General features: G+C 41.2%; 1 protein-coding gene across 3 annotated transcripts; it reads right to left on the reverse strand.

Annotated features, from left to right (window-relative positions):
• Positions 1-7,629: 7,629 nt before the first annotated feature.
• LOC121904168 (probable G-protein coupled receptor 21) lies at positions 7,630-13,701 on the reverse strand. 3 transcript variants are annotated; one of them, XM_042421746.1, is made up of 2 exons: positions 10,933-13,701; positions 7,630-8,115 (listed from the first exon to the last, which is right to left on the reverse strand). In XM_042421746.1, the coding sequence occupies exon 1, from the start codon at positions 13,341-13,343 to the stop codon at positions 12,282-12,284; it is 1,062 nt and encodes a 353-aa protein (XP_042277680.1). In that variant the 5' UTR covers positions 13,344-13,701; the 3' UTR covers positions 7,630-8,115; positions 10,933-12,281. The 3 variants fall into 3 exon arrangements, with proteins under 3 accessions (XP_042277680.1, XP_042277682.1, XP_042277681.1); XM_042421748.1 differs by lacking the exon at positions 7,630-8,115 and having other exon boundaries at positions 10,336-11,000; positions 11,359-13,701; XM_042421747.1 differs by lacking the exon at positions 7,630-8,115 and having other exon boundaries at positions 10,336-11,003; positions 11,359-13,701.
• Between the last annotated feature and the right edge of the window lie 2,775 nt (positions 13,702-16,476).

Genomic DNA, 16,476 nt, shown 5'->3' on the forward strand with positions numbered 1-16,476 from the left:
AGCAATTATAAGCAGCATATAAACACTTTAAAAAATTATAATTCTTTCTTATGAAGTCATTGTCGTTCATTGTTCATACAGCAGCCTCCCCTGATGACTGTTATACTCGTTGATAAGTACATAAATAAACACTTTTGTGCTGCAACGATTAGTCAATTACTTGATTTATTATAATCGAATAATAGTTTTACTAATTGTTCATGCAAAAAGGCAAAAGATTTGCTTCTCCACTGTCAGGATTTGCTGGGTTTTTTTGGGACTGTTGGTTAGACAAAACAAGACATTTGATGACATCATCTCGTTCTGTGGGAAATTATAACCAGCATTTTTCTCTAATTCCTAATATTTAATGGACAAAATGATTAGAAGAGAAGAATCAGATATAAATGGACAATAAACCATTTATTGACTGTGTTTATTATGTTTACTAATTGACTAATTAACTAACTCTACTATGCAGTTTCACTATGAGAAGCAAAGGATGTCGTGTTTTTATAGCTTGATCTGCTATCTCAGCTCTATGGAAGTGAAATACAACGTCGCTTCGGGGGATTATAGATTATAGTAACACTCAGGGGTGAAAGTGTGGATTCAAACAGTGTCCACAGTTCTGCACATACGGAGATGAAGCGATTATACTGTCGTCATGCGGATAAGTTAGATTTTCCTGTGGGATGAGGTGGGATGATCATTTATACAAGTGGAGGAAAGTCTGCCAGACAGCTGACAGAATTTAATGTTTTCATATGTTGGAAAATTAATTTTTTTGACTTATTTTTGACAAGTTTTCATTTCAGGGATCTCCTGGAAACAAAACACAGAAACAAGACAGATCTCAGTAGAGAAATCTGTTTTATTTCTTCTTTTTGTTTCAACGAAATTCCTGAGATAAAACATTTGTCAGTAAGTCAAATTATCTCACAACTTTTATTGGGATATTTAGCCCGAACAACATATATGATGGACATTTTTTGCAGCGGACAGAGAGTCCCTTCCCAGAAAATACACAGTAGATACAATAGATCTCTATCACTGATCCCTGCGCACAAGACTGGAGAGTAAATCGCGACCTCAGAGATTACTGTAATCTTATTACAAACTGAATTCTGTTAAATTTACTGTACAGCCCTTATAAAACATACATTAGACCACCGCCATGGCTGCTGCAAGGTCATATTCTGATTTGTTGTGTAACACTGATAATAAAATGGAAGCAGAATATTTTTTTAAAAAAACATTAAAATGACATTCTGCTTTTGAGACAAAATTAAGAAATTAAAATAAAGAAAAGGATGAATAACTGTCTTTCCTGTGTCTCATAATATTACTTAATTAACTGTGTTATGATTGATTGAGTGAGTATTTTCTCCTGGAAAGTGACGGCTGTCTGTCTCATTACAACAGAGCAGCAGTCACATTAGAATAATTAACACAAAGAGCAGGCGAGGAGGAAACGAGCGTAAACGAGAAAATGTAATTAGAGCTGTTGCAGCACAGCGTCCCGTAACCAGAGCTGGGACATCAATAATTATATGTTGGGAACTGAGGAGTTTTGTTCTTCAACCATTATGGAGATATCACAGCCTGATGTTTACTGTATGTTCACATCAGATCTGTATATTTGTATATTTGGCATCAATCAAAAATTGAATTTTTGCTCTTCGTCAATAAACATCAACCCAAAATATTCCCAAACAAGGTCAGAGGCATTTTCTTTTTTACCGGTCTTGTATCCCCCCACTGGCACTCACCAGTTGCTTCCATCAAGAATTACTCACCTCTGGTGTCGCGTGTTGTGCACCACAATACGTAAATAAGTGTAAGTAAGGAACCTACACAAACTAATCGGCTTTCTCAACAAGTGTATGGAAATTATAGATGTGCACACTGTTCAAACACATTTGATAACAAGACATTTAATCACCGTCGTACAGGAAAGAAATATGACATAAAAGAATTCATTAACTGTCTCTCTACACATGTCATTTACATCCTGAAATGCGCATGTGGCTTAATGTATGTAGGCCAAACAAAGCGCCATCTCAAACTAAGAGTTGCTGAACAATATTAACTTGTATTTCTCTCCACAGGCTATTTGGACTCTTAGGGAGAGATGAACCACTAGGTCCCCATTTAGTGATGTAGAGGGACAGCTGTAGGACCTGAAGTCCATTAGGGAATTTAACTCATCCTATTCAGTCAGTTGTTTATGGGATGTACTGAAGTTTAATTATATAAAATGGTGTAATTCTTATAACTTTGTGTAAAATTAATCACATCATGTTTTTTGTAATATGTATATGTTCACTTTGAGAAAATGAAGACTGTGATAATTAGTCATGTGATTGTACTGAGTGAACCTGAAGAAGCTACAGGCGAAACGCGTTGTTCGCTCTTAATAAAGTCACAGTAAAGTCGTTACAGTGTGCGATGGTTAATTTTGATTTTCACATAAGTAAGTGTGTTCATTAGTGAGTTCTTCACTGTATTCATTGTTGAAAATGTTTTGATTTTACAATTAATTCTGCTGGAGTCTTGATATGACGACTTCAACCGGGTCAGTTTTGTAGTTCTTTGATAGTTTTGTTCAAAACAGGTTTGGTATCATAGTCGTATTTTTCAGTCCAGTCGTCTTTAAACACAGGTTTTTCATCATCAATCTTTCTTTTTTGCATCGGCTAGTTTGGAACAAGTCATTTTACTTTATCAACCAGAGCTCCTACATTCAACAACGACCTCGCTAACTGTGGCGACTAGCGGGCGGCTGAGTGGTCCAGGTTGTGATTCAGTCCAGATCTGGACTGAAGTCCATTTAATGAGTATGTTTGGCGTCAGACTATTAGACTGGGTGCTGTTACTCTTAAATGGATGACACCATTTTGGGTCCTCAATGGGTCAAACTTTCAGACCGCTGAAGAAGTTTCATGCTAAAATGGACTAATTAAGGCTTCTGAGTAGTTAGCTAGCAAGCTAACAGGTTAACTGAGCTGACTTTTGTTAAACTCCAACGTTTTGTAGTAGAAACAGGTTAAGAACAGAATAGTTTATAATAACCAAAACCAGTTAGACCTCCATTATGGTGCCAATCTGCAATGAAACTGCAAATCCTATGTTGGTTGGATAAATTTCCTACATTTCTATTTAAATGTACAATACCAGTCAAAGGTTTGGACATACCTTCCCATTAACTTCCCATTAACCTTTGACTGGTACTGTACGTCAGAAACAAACATTGTTTTGGATTCTAAATAAATAAATTAAATAAATTGGTGACATAAGTTATTAGAGTTTACTGACATAAAAGCATTACAGACATGTGAACTGGGCTTTATTCCAACACTATTGCTTCATGTTTCATTGCTCTTAAAACACAGAACATTGGATGAAAACACGTTTCAACATAAATAAAATTCAGTAATATTCAACAGAGAGTTTTGCTTTCATGCCAGCAGACGTCACATTTGTCAGATCTCACGTTGGAAATGATAGTGTGTGGGTGGAGGAGAGCCGAGCCAGGCCGTTCCAAGCTAAATACATAAAATCTCACCCACTTCTAACCTTCAACTCTCCACCCCCCCTCCCCCTCTGCTCTCAGTCCTGGTCCAAATTTGGCACTGTTGGTCTCTGTGAAAAGGCATTTCCCCGGGGGGAATCGAGGCTCTGTGTAACTCTTGACTCCGGTCCGAGTCTGACAACATCATGATTTTCCCACAGGAAAATAAAAACATAAACTTTGACATAACATGTTTTTAAATCAGGGGATCAAAGATGTGAGTGGAGAGGCTTCGTGGGATCCTGTGTGCCACGCAACAAACTTGATGTGAAGCAGGACAAGGAAACGGCGTACATTAGGTTTGCACAGTTCAGATAGGATCACACACGCACACACTTAAAAACTCGAGGAGTACTGTTGCTACTTTATCAGTCAGCAGGAAACTCAAGTAACAAGAGAGATATATGTGAAAAATAGCTTGGCAACACCGGCTGACATACTGTGAAGTGTAACACACAGCGTCATCGAGTGTCGCCTCATTTGACCCAAACTGGGCTCGTTGTTTAAGTGTCGATCAAACGTAATGGAAACGCTGGTTTTCTAGAGAGTCGCCATACACCACCAGTATGTTCTGCCGTTAATATACTGAACCCGAACACATTTCAGCACCATCAAGTTTGTTTCTTTTTTAGGTAAAATAAAAAACTCTTTGTGCCGAACTGTGCAGGTTTAAGAGCATTTTTAAAAGCCGCCTTGTTCAGTTCAGTTGAATGAGACTCTAGTTCATTTTCCCCCTTTGGTGCAGATCTGAACACATCAAGCGAACCCGGGTTTGGACCCAAACAACCACACCAAGACCCTTTTTGAGAGGAAGTGGGCTCGGTTTTGGTCACACACTCCCATTCTGGACTGGTTCGTTTATGATGGGAACCTGATCCGTGCTCAATCTAAACTTAAACACGTGTAAGATGGTTTGTGCCACCGCTAAAGCACAATAATACTGACATGAAGAAGGCCGTTAGGTGCTTTATTGCGTGGTGTGTTTCAGTTTTTTTGCCTGTATCATGCTCATGCTGTCATAAATTAATGTTTTTAATCAAATTACCACACAGGTATGTTTTTTTAGAGAGCAGAGCTACGATGATAACTCTATTAATTGTTGGACAAAAAATTAAATTAGCAAAATTAGCATTAGCATTAGCATTTTTATAAACAATGATTCCCTTTGAGTCATTCTCTCGTTCCAGCGTCTTAAATGTGAATATTTTCTGAAGTCCTCTCTGACAGTGAACTGAATATCTTTGGGTTAAAATATAAGATATTTTAGGTTACATTTTGGACAAACAGTGATTGACATTTTTTAACCATTTTCTGACATTTTGTTGTTGTTCAGCCTGTAAAAAGTTAGTCTGGATTTGTTGGTGAGTTTTCATGTCCAGTGATGATCTGAACTCTTTTTTTTGGCATCAAAATGGTCAAATTTCAGTCAATGGCTTTAAATATGCAGACCAAAAACATTACCGCTTTAGAAATACTTATTGATCAAAACCCGATTACATCATCTCAGCACTTTGAAGCTTTCAATATCAACTTTAATCCACAGTATCTGTCAGTTATGTCACAGCTATATACTGATGTTTTAGTCACTCTGAAGCCGCCAGCAGTTTACACACACACATCCACCCACCGACACCCACACACACACCCACCCACACCCAAAAAAAGAAAAAAAAAAAACAACCCTGACCAGAACAATTCCACATTGTACGGGACATTCAATGTTCTCTCTCCCGATCGATAACTTTCATGTGAGCCTAATCAATTGCATCAAATACAAGCATGCAGCGGGAACGGTCACTTGGCAGAGAAATAGAACAGTCATGTGAGCCAAATAAAGCAGGACTTTCTGCTGTGGGACACACTGGAGACAGAGCCGCAGGAATGCATTACATGTGGAGGAATTACAGTCCGTCAGATCGCTAAAAAACATCTGGACGGGTTCTGTAATCAGCCACAGGAGGATAAAATACAGCAACATTCAAACCTTTGGACAGATTACCTGCTAAACAAATTAACTTATTGTTACACATTTGATTTTACTTTTTTTTCATGGGAGAAAATTATTTAATTTCACTTAATCAAACTAATTAAACCCCTTAACAAGCACAAGTCAGTGTACAAAAAAACTATGTACTGTTACGTAGAGCTGCAACGATTAGAATATCGAATTATCAATGAATAGTTTTGTCTATAAAATGTCAGAAAATAGTGAAAAACGTCCAAGATAACGTCATCAAATGTCTTTGTTTTGTCCGATCAGCAGACCAGCATCCAAAGATATAGACATAATAGTATCAAATCCTCACATCTGAGAGGCTGAAACCAGAAAATGTTCCTTAAAAAAATGACTAAAAAGATCATTTGATTACTAAAACAGCTGCCGAATCGACTGATCGTCGAGTTCCAGTCAATCGAAAGACAATTAATCTGCAAATATTTTGATAATTAATTGTTTAGGTGATTTTTTTATGATGATGGTTCCAGTTTCTTAAAGAATTTGCTGCTTTTCTTGGTCTTGATTCATTGATTATTAGTTTGATCATCGTCAGATCATCAGAAAACAGTGAAAAATGTTCACCACAATATCCCAGAGCACGAGATGCTATCATTAAACGTCCAAAACACAAACATATTCAAGTAAATTCTCACATTTAAGAACCTGGAACAATCAAATCTTTGTCATTTTTACTTGGAAAATGACTCTGCTGCTGATAAATTTTCTTTTGATCAACTAATTGTTGCTGTAATTCATTAATCATACAGATACAAAACAAAGACTGTGTGATGATTCATGTGTCTACAAAAAAAAAAACAGACTATTTGAAAATGTTTTACTTCTGAGACACTTTTCAATCGGACATCTGAGCTACGACGAAGCCGCGGTGCAACATCTGGGTTCACTATTCACACAGATGAAATCCAGAATAATCCGACAAACCTCCCTTTCAGTCTGTATTATGAACGCTGCTTGATAAGGAGGTTAAAGGACGAGTTCACCATTTTCAATTCTGTCTCATAACAACAGTCAAGAGTCCAAATGAACAGTGAAACATGTTTTTTTCTTGCTGTAATCATTCCTCCTGTTCATACCGACCATTAGAAGATCCCTTCATAATGCACTGACAATGGAAGTCAGTGGTGGGCAAATAGCGGCCCATGGGCCAAATCTGGCCCTCTAGCAAAAACATCTGGTTCCTGAAGAAAGCTGAACTTTTCACTTTCATAGTTTACATCAATTATATTATTATTTTTTACAAATCCTGTATCAGTAGATAGCAAATCTACAGTTAAATCTCTAGCTAGTAGTGCAACACAGAAGAAACATTTTGATATATGAGTCATTTTTGCCAAATTTGTATTAACATAAGTTTCTCTCATACTGTTGTTCCTCACTTTCTCAAGGGAACATTTGCTGTTGGATACAGTCCTAAAAGAAACAGTTTCATCTATCAATTATATTCCTAAATTAATTCATAGAAATAAAAAACAAAGTCCAAATGAACATTGAAACATGTTTTTCTTGCTGTAATCATTCCTCCTGTTCATACTGACCATTAGAAGATCCCTTCATAATGACCTTACAATGGAAGTGATGGAGGACAAAATGTATTTAAAAGTTGATCTGAAGCTAATATGAAGCTTCAGCGTCCAAATAAGTCAAATCAAGTAGATATCTTTCAATGTTACAGTCTTTTTAGTGCCAAAGTCCCTCTTTTTGTTACTAGACTTCCACCGCAGCTCAACAGAGAAACACAAAGAGGGAATTTGATGCTAAAAAAGACTGTAAATGTGTCAGATATCCACTTGATATGACTAACTCAGACTGCCGAAGCCTCATATAAGCTTCACATCAACTTTTAAATACATTTTTGCACTAAATGACTGTGTGGACACACTGTGGATGATTACAGCGAGTAAAACCTCTTTCACTGTTGTTTTACTGTAAGACACAGTTGAAAAAATTGTGAACCTGCCCTTTAATAAAGATTCTCTCTCTCTCCATTCATTAGGATTTTCCGACTGTGCTGTAATAAATGATTTAATTTTTGGTATCAAATCAATCCAGAAGACAGCAATCAAGAACATCTCATTTTAATCAGACGATTACACCTCCCTATTTACAATAATCAGTCATCTGCAGCACATTTTTTCAGAGTAACGTTGTCAGATCACATGCTGGCGAGACAAGTCAGAAGGTTTCCCGCAGGTCATCCTTGTTTTCTGGCATGAACAGTAGCAAACAGGAACTCACAAAACATGTGTTGCACAACAGTAGTTAAGGATACTTAAGACAGGGAGTAGTCAGTAAATTGCTCTCAGTAGCATCATGAGAGAGAAACATTGATCCAGAAAATCATGCAGGAAAAGTCTGTCGGTGGAGAATCTTTTACAATGAATCAAGCGTGGATCAAACATCTCAATACTTTGCGGGATATTACATTTTCATAGCAGATACTGTATACATAACACATACTGTCACATAGAAAAATGTTATTATAAATAAGAGCGTAGAGGAGGCAGCAGGTTCGATGCCCCTGACAGCAGCTGGTGCATCTGTCGCTCTGGAAAAAACATCCTACAGTTAAACCCTGAACCTTTCAAATCTCACCTCTGACCCTTGAACCCCCCTCCCCCTCCTCCAACCCTGCGGTGAAAAAATGTTTTGTGTCTCAGAGAGGAAAAAAATGTAAAGAACACACCGCCTCAGTGCAACAGCTGCTTTTAAAGTCACAATGAAATAAAACATGACTTTTTTAAAAGTTCATTTAACATCAATCAACATCCAAGACAAACCTGTCATCACTAAAGCTCCAGAGAGTGACTAAATGATCCTAACTATCAATCTTTTATTTTTTAAAACGTTTTAAAAGGTTAAATTCCCTTGTTATAGTACACACATGTTCAACACTAAATGCATATTTTTATATCAAAAAAATCCTTCCTGGGGAAACTTTTTAAAATAACATTTGACACATATTTAATACGCTGCATTGCCAAAAGTATGTGGTCACCCGAACTACTAACGATCAATAAAATATCAGTAAAAACGTCCATCACAGTATCTTACACAACAAGGTGACGTCATAAAATTTTATTCTTTTGTCTGACAAACTGAATTCACTGGAGTATAAAGACCAAAAAAGGCAGCAAATTCTCACATTTAATATCCTAAAACTATCGAATGTTTGGTGTTTTTGCTTGAAAAAAATGACTTGAACGATTAATCTATGATCAAAATAGTTGGATAGCAGATTTCTTTTAATCATCATCAATTAATCAGCTAATGGTTTCTCCAGTGTCAAGGCATCCCACTTGATTTTAGAGCCCTGCTGCAGGGATTTACTCCCGTTCAGCCGTAAGAGCATTAACGAGGTCCAACACTGATGTAAGTCCTGGCTCGGGAGTCGAGTCCAGTTCATCCAAAGGTGTTGGACGGGGTTGAGGTCATGGCTCTGTGCAGGCCAGTCCAAGTTCTTCTATGCCAACAAACTGGGGGAAAAACATATTTCTTTATGGAGCTGGCTTTGTGCACAGGGGGGCTTTTGTCACGTTGAAACAGGAAAAGGACAAAACAAAAAAGTGTTGCCACGACGTTGGAAACACTTTATTCTGCCTTAGAAAAAAAAAAAAAGACGGTAACTACGGAAAAAGCTGAATTTGAGACAAAGAAGGTTTTTCAAGCTGGCCAGGAAAACTGTTACAAATGGTTAGGATGCAAAACCTTCAATTTTATTTATTTTACCCCAGAAATCACTGCTATGAACCAACCATAACACCTAAAATCTGACCTCTTCATTCGAACAATCTTCAGGCAACATAATAATTACCATAAACATAATAAATTAGTACAGCATTAAATACATTTAAATATATGACTTTAAAAGGAGCTTAACACATCAAATAATGTGAATTTCAGTCACAGTCTAGTCAGGAGCTGAGATGGCCGTTACTGCTGCTGCTGCTCTGCTAAACTAGGTTTGCATTATTTATTCCCCTCTATGATTGGATTTGTTCTCTCTTATGCAGGATAACAAAAGTTGTAAAGATGTGAATTCATCAACATTAATATTTTAACAGATAACGACCGCAGAGAAGTCAGTGTAGCTTTAGCTAAGGCTAGCACTGGCCTGCTAGATCAAAGTTAATATTGCTTGTTTGGAGGAGTTTATTGATTTCCCTGTTAAATAAACCAATAAATAAATGAACAAACATGTTAAAACACCTGTGTGTAATAACTATGGTTTGTATCATAGATTCATAATTTGGTCAGTTTGGGTGGAGGAGTAGTTACTGGCTTCCATGGGTCATGGTTGCAGACCGCCTGCTATTATTATTATTAGTCATATTTCTATTATTATTATTGTTGTTGCTGTGCTTCTCCGTGTCTCTCTCTCCTCCTCCCTCCCTCCCTCTTTCTTTCCTCTCTCAGCCCAGCCAGTCGAGGCAGATGGCCGCCCACCTAAAGCCCAGTTCTGCTCGAGGTTTCTTCCCGTTAAAGGGGAGTTTTTCCTTGCCGCTGTTGCCAAGCGTTGCTCACGGGGGAATTCTTGGGTCTCTGTAATTTTAAGAGTCTAGACCTGCTTTATGTGAAAAGTACCCTGAGATGAATTCTGTTGTGATTTATAAATAAAACCGACTTGACTTGACTCACTGCATGTTTCATTTGGATGCTGTAAGTATAAAGAGAAGACTTCAAGTCATACTTTCATGGTAACTTCATCTTCATTGTTTAGTCTATAAAATGTCAGAAAATGGTGAAAAATAAAGGCTAAAGCGACATCTTCAAGTTGTTTGCTCCAAAAATCTGAAGATATTCAGTTTACTATGACATAACAATAAAAACAAACAACATTTTAAATTAATGGGTTCAGCTCCAATTAAGATTTGTTTTCACTGTCCCAAAGTATGAAAAACAGCCCCAGAAGTATATGATCAGGGGTGTCCATATACTTTTGGCCATGTAGTGTAGTTGCATCATGTTTAGCTGAACAATCCTCACATCCCCCCCCTTTTGTTTCTTCTTTTTTCAACCACAGACATGTCAAATTCAGAAGCAAGACGCTGTCAGAAATGTCATTTCATTGTGACTTCAAAACAAAACATTTGTGCAGTATTTAGTGAAATACTCCTACAGAACAGTTTCAGTCTCGAGTGCAACATGTCTGACCTTCTTGGCTGTGACAAATTACATTACAACACTTCCACAAAATCATTTGTTAACCCCGGAGGTCTCGCTTTATATCGGGGGAGGGGGGGCAGCCGAAAATCCTCCAAAAAGGACCCAGTTAGCCGCCGTTTAAATATTTAAACTCTGAGGTGTATTTACATGAAACCAAAAAGCCACAAACTCTCACTGGCTCTCAGAAAAGTGCACTGACCCTCTCACACTCTTACGAGGTCGCTCCCTCTTCTCTTCCACTTTGTTCACTGATCTGAATGCAATTAGCTGCTGGAGGGGTGAAACAGAGAGACACGTGCATTAAAAGTTACAGATTACAATGAAGTTAGTCTTTGCATCGAGGCCATGTGGATCCCGGCAGACAGCGGATTCATTATCAACGCTGGCGCTGACCGCACGACGAGTCAGGAGGTGATTATCTTACGACGTTAACGTGGCTTGTGATTTAATAGTGATGTACTGTTTCAGCTGAGATCAAAGGCAAACAGCCCGGAGGCTTAACAAAGAACTGCTGATAAACCTGAGGAGGAAACTCAAATAGAGAATAAAACTCTCTAAATAAATACAATTTAATGTCTGTCTGACAAGGATACGCCAACTGTCTGCTGGCAGGAAAAAAACTTACCGGCAACGCTCTTGGACCAGCAGCCATCTTAGAAAGTAAAGCTAATTCTTAAATCAACATTTTCATGTGAAACCCGAGACTGTGTAAACATACTTGGAGCTCCAAACTAACACCCATCTTCAAAAGAGAGGAATCCTTTTAAATAGAAACACTCATGAGCTTCTAAAAGCTTCTAAATAAACCTCAGTCTTTTCTCTGGGAAATGAGCTTAAAGTCCATCCGAAACACATTTTAACTCTCACACACACACACACGGGAAGATTATCAGATGTTGGTGAAATATTCTTCATACACTCATTAGCATCTGGAGTTCCCAAAGGGAAACAGATCAGGAGTCTGTTTCAAGTGTGTTCAACGTTTTTTGTTTTTTTTTGCATCACCTAACTCTACCCTGAAAGAACCAAGACAATGTGTTAATTTTTCAGTCAGGCATGAAAAGATTTAAAACATTTTTTTTTTTGCATTTCAGTGGAGCACACAACACAAGTCGCGCTATGTGCTCTCCATGGTTTTGTTTTTTTTTTTGCATCTGGGAGTTTTAAGTCAGTGCAGGCAGGAGTGTTTATTAAACCCTCTCAACTGACACAATCTTATTCCTTCAGTCCACTTTCATCATCAAACCGACTTCCTTTTTCTCCGTGTCATCAGCTTGTGATCCGTGCAGCGTCGCACCACACCGAAGAACATTCGTCAAAGACCCAGAAGGAACTTCACAGCCTCCTTTTTCCCCACAAAATCAGCCTCTGAGACGACCGACAGGCGTCTGCTCGGGCACCTCTCTGTGCTCCGGGCAGGGGGGTCCTCAACACATCTTACTGCGGGACCAAAAAGACCTGTGTCATGCTACGCAGCTTAGAGCGAAGCACGCACAGAGGGGCCGATGCCTTTAAAAGTGACCAAATCAAATCCGTTGGCGTCGGGGCTCATACTTGGCATCGAGGGTCTGGTCGCGGGCTGACGGGGGCCGGAGCCTTTTTGGCGTCCGTGCAGCCAAGGCAGGAAGGAAACAACGGACTGAAGAGGCGACCGAGACCCTTCCGGAAGACGCTGTTGGAGAGGCTGTAGATGAGACAGTTACAGAAGCTGTTGCTAATGGCCAGCCATGTTGTGAGGAATGACGCCACCTTGTGGTGGTAGAGGCCGGCGCTCTCCAGGAGGAAGTAGAGGATGTAGGGCATCCACAACACGTAGAAGACGCTGGTGATGCGGAACAGCACCATGGCGTAGCGTTTGTCCGGGCAGCCTTCGCATCGCTCGCCTTTATCGCCCTCCGTCTGCGAGCTGAAGCGGGCGTGGCGTTGGGTGATCTCCCTCGTGTGCTGCCTGCAGATCCGGAATATACTTCCGTAGGTGAAGCAGACGGTCAGAGCCGCCGGTGCGTACAGAAGTCCAACGATGAAGGTGCTGAACCCCGGGTTGGTCTTCCAGGAGTCGGCGCACCACTGAAAAATGTCCCCGTGATAACCCGGCTTCCCCCAGCCGAAGAAGGACGGCAGGAAGATCAGAGCCGAGTAAACCCAGATGAGGACGATGCACACCCTCAGCCGGCACGGCGTCACCAGCGTGGCGTACGACAGCGGGCGGGTGATGGCGATGTAGCGATCGACGCTGATGCATGCTAGCGAGGCCATGGAGACGCTCTTCAGCACGGAGACCATGTAGCCAAACGCCTTGCAGGTGAGCTCCTCGTTCAGGCCTCGGAGGTAGTGGAGGAGGGACAGCGAGGGCACCAGGCAGCTGACGCCCACCAGCAGGTCAGCGTAGGCCATGGTCTGGATGAAGTGGCTGGTGGTGTGGTGGTGCAGCAGCGGGGCGCAGTGGAAGACAAAGATTACCACCAGGTTTCCGGCGATGATGAGCACGGTGAGGAAGAGGATGACGACCACCTCCAGCACGCAGGTATCCAGGCTGTGGGAGTAACCCACGGTGCCCAGCAGGCAGAACGGGGGAGAGCCGCTTTGGTTGGCATCGGAGGAAGAGTTCATGTTTGGACTGGAGGGGGGGGAGGGAGGAGGAGGGGGAGGCGGTTTCAGCTCAGCGTAGCCGTCATCCTGCCAGACAAGTCTCTCTTTTAATCCTGAAGTTGCTCGTCTTCTGCTTTAAAAACAAAGGGTGTCTCCTGTTCTTCTTAAATCAGCATCTTTTCTCCTTCAGTGGGCAGGGAGCCCCGTCCTTAAAGTAGCGGTAATCCATCGGCGCATGCAAAACGCAGCCAGACTCTGCTGCCGCTGCTGCTGCTGCTGCTGCTGCTGGGTGTGAAATATGTGCATGTGTGCAACCTCGAGAGGGGAAAAAGAATCCCCAATGTAGAACAAGAGATACCAGTCTGATACTGCAGTGCAAACTGTCCTCCCCTCGCAGCTGTTTATCATACCCCCCCCCCCCCTCCCACCCGCCCCCCCGACTGCAAATCCTGAGGTAAGCACTCTGCTCCTGCACACAGCCACCGAAAAATCCAGGCATCCACTTCCGCTCTTTGAGTGCCGGCAAAGGAAGCAGAAGAAGAAGAAAACAATGCCGAAACACTCCTCCACACTGACAGTGACGGCTGCCTCAGCAAACCAAATCAAGACAGTCCAAGGAAACGGCGTCGGCTCTGGAAGCGGCAGCCTCCTCGTCCACAGTCCGGGGATGAACACACACACACACACACACACACACTTTCTCACAAACGCACACACACGCGGAACGTCTCGGTCTCGGAAACAGACGAGTGGAGGCAGGCGAACATCCAGAAGTGATGGATAATGTCACCAGGATCTCCGCTCTGTGAAGCTTCTTGTGAGGTTGAGAGGTAGCTGGCTGGCTTCCACTGTATGTGTGTGTGTGTGTGCGCGAGAGTGTGTGTGTGTAAAGTGAGAGAGTGTGAATGCATGTGTGTGTGTGTGTGTGTGTTGGAGAAAAAGACAGAGAGAGAGAGAGAGAGATTAGGCAGTAAACTGCCTCTTCTCTCTGCTGTAGTGGCAGTAGTGATGATGCAGCGCTGCCACTGCTGCTTCTCTCTCCTCCCCCTGCTCTCTCTCTCTCTCTCTCTCTCTCTCTCTCTCTCTCTCTCTCTCTCTCTCTCTCTCTGTTTCACACACACACACATTTTTCCTCCCCTTCCTTCCTCCTCGCTCTCTTTTTTGTGCTGCCTTTCTCCCTTTGTATGCAAGTTTTTTCCCCTATTTTCTCTATGATATGATTGTTGATTTTTGATATTTTTCTTACTGTCAACAAATCTCAAATGCAGAGCCAAACCGACAACGAACTGATCTACTAACAAGTATTGTGTCTCTGATATATCTTATTCCTCTGTTGTCGTCCAAAAACTATTAAAGACACATCAGTGATTCACATCGCTGCACTGGGTGACATGTTCCTTCGTCATGAAGAGTTTGGTCATGTCAGTTTGTTCAGAAACGACTCCAAAAACTGAGAACAGCGATCATATTTTCAATCTCTGGAGAGCAGTTCTGTGTGAGGCAGACGTCACTGAGCATGTGCGGGAATGTGATTGTGTCTACAGCTTCACTTCTTTGGCTACATATCACAAACTCTTGACTTTGTAGTGAAGTTCTCTGAGAAATTTACAGTGTAGTAGACGGTAGACCTGCGCAGGTAAACTGTTTCTATTATTATTATATTGCTTCTGTCTTCATCAGTAGTTTTACCACTTGGAGGGAGCTTTCTACTGGTCAAACAGAGGCAGAATAACAACAGCACAGAGAAGCAGGCTGTCTATTGAGCTCTTGCTAATCTGGCCAAGACTTAACATTAACATTAGCTGTCAAGCCACTGAAGCGTGGTTAGCTTCTAGGTGTTTGGTCGTATGTTCAGTGAGAGAGAGAGAGAGAGAGAGAGAGAGAGAGAGAGCTGCACTGACCAACTCTCTGCATCAAGATCGCACACACATCATGTTCAAGACTTAAGACTTGCAGCAGGCCCTTCACCTGGATTTTTCTACTTGAGATCATTCTCAAGACTGCGGTTGATAAAGTGGAGTAAAATATCTTGACAACCGGTAGATGGTTCGCTGTGAAGTTTATGTTCCTCGGAAGATGAACAGTCATAGCTCTGATCTCCTGACTTACTTTTCATCTAGCACCATCATCTGGTCACAGTTTCATTTTTGGTAAAACAGCATTCCCATCAGCCTCAGCTGTACTTTTTGTTTAGTGCTAATTAGTGAATGTTTGCACGTTAACACACAAAACCGATACAGTGAACATAGCAAACATTATACCTGCTAAACATCAACATACCAGCATTATCATTGTACAGCCGTACAGAGCCGCTAGCATGGCTGCAGACTCTTAGTTTTGCCATTTCTATTAATATTAATGGACATATCTTTTACATTTTTTCTTATTTTATGTGCATTTAATTTTTGTACTGTATTTAAAGTAAGGGAGACAATGAATTCAGTAAATTTCTTTATGCTGTGTGAACATATCACCATAACGTTAGAGGTTAATTAGTTAATCCAGATCCTGTTTAAATGTGAATTTACCTCTGTGTTGTATTTCCTCTCGTCCTTCCCTTCCCCTCTCCACCTTCCTCACTGTAACAGTAATACTCTACCTCCCCCATGTCTTTGCATGCCTCCATCCTCGTCTCTGTGGACCCCCCTTTCACCGCCCCTCCACGGCAGCCCCTCCCCCTCGACGTCCACCAGCCAATAAGCAGAGAGCAGGTTTCCATCTCCACAGAGACGGCTCACGCCCACCCACGTGTACACACACACACACACACACACATCACACACACCCTCCCCGGCAGGCTTCCCCCATGTATGAACTGTAGCTACCCGTGCAAATGCAAAGACACAACACACACGTGTTCAGAGACACAGCGGGGAAAGCTCCTACATATGTACACACACACACCCACCCACACACACACACACAAGATACACACAGGCTGACACACATCAGAGGAGAATAAAGTGAGGCGATCCTTTTGATTATGAGAGAAGAATTCCTGCAGCTACCAGCGTCTAATGAAAGGAGAGATGGATGGAAAAAAAATGGATGGAAGAGAAGAGGAACAAAGATTGAGCCGGTAAAGGTGGGAAAGAGAGATCTGTCTTGATCTTCAGCACAAACACACACACACACACACACACACACACACACA

This window comes from Thunnus maccoyii, chromosome 9 (genome assembly GCF_910596095.1).
Source record: "Thunnus maccoyii chromosome 9, fThuMac1.1, whole genome shotgun sequence".
Lineage (NCBI taxonomy): Eukaryota > Metazoa > Chordata > Actinopteri > Scombriformes > Scombridae > Thunnus > Thunnus maccoyii.

Bases quoted from the DNA above. Each gene is read 5' to 3' on its own strand.
- LOC121904168 (XM_042421746.1), bottom strand. From the start codon at position 13,343: ATGAACTCTTCCTCCGATGCCAACCAAAGCGGCTCTCCCCCGTTCTGC.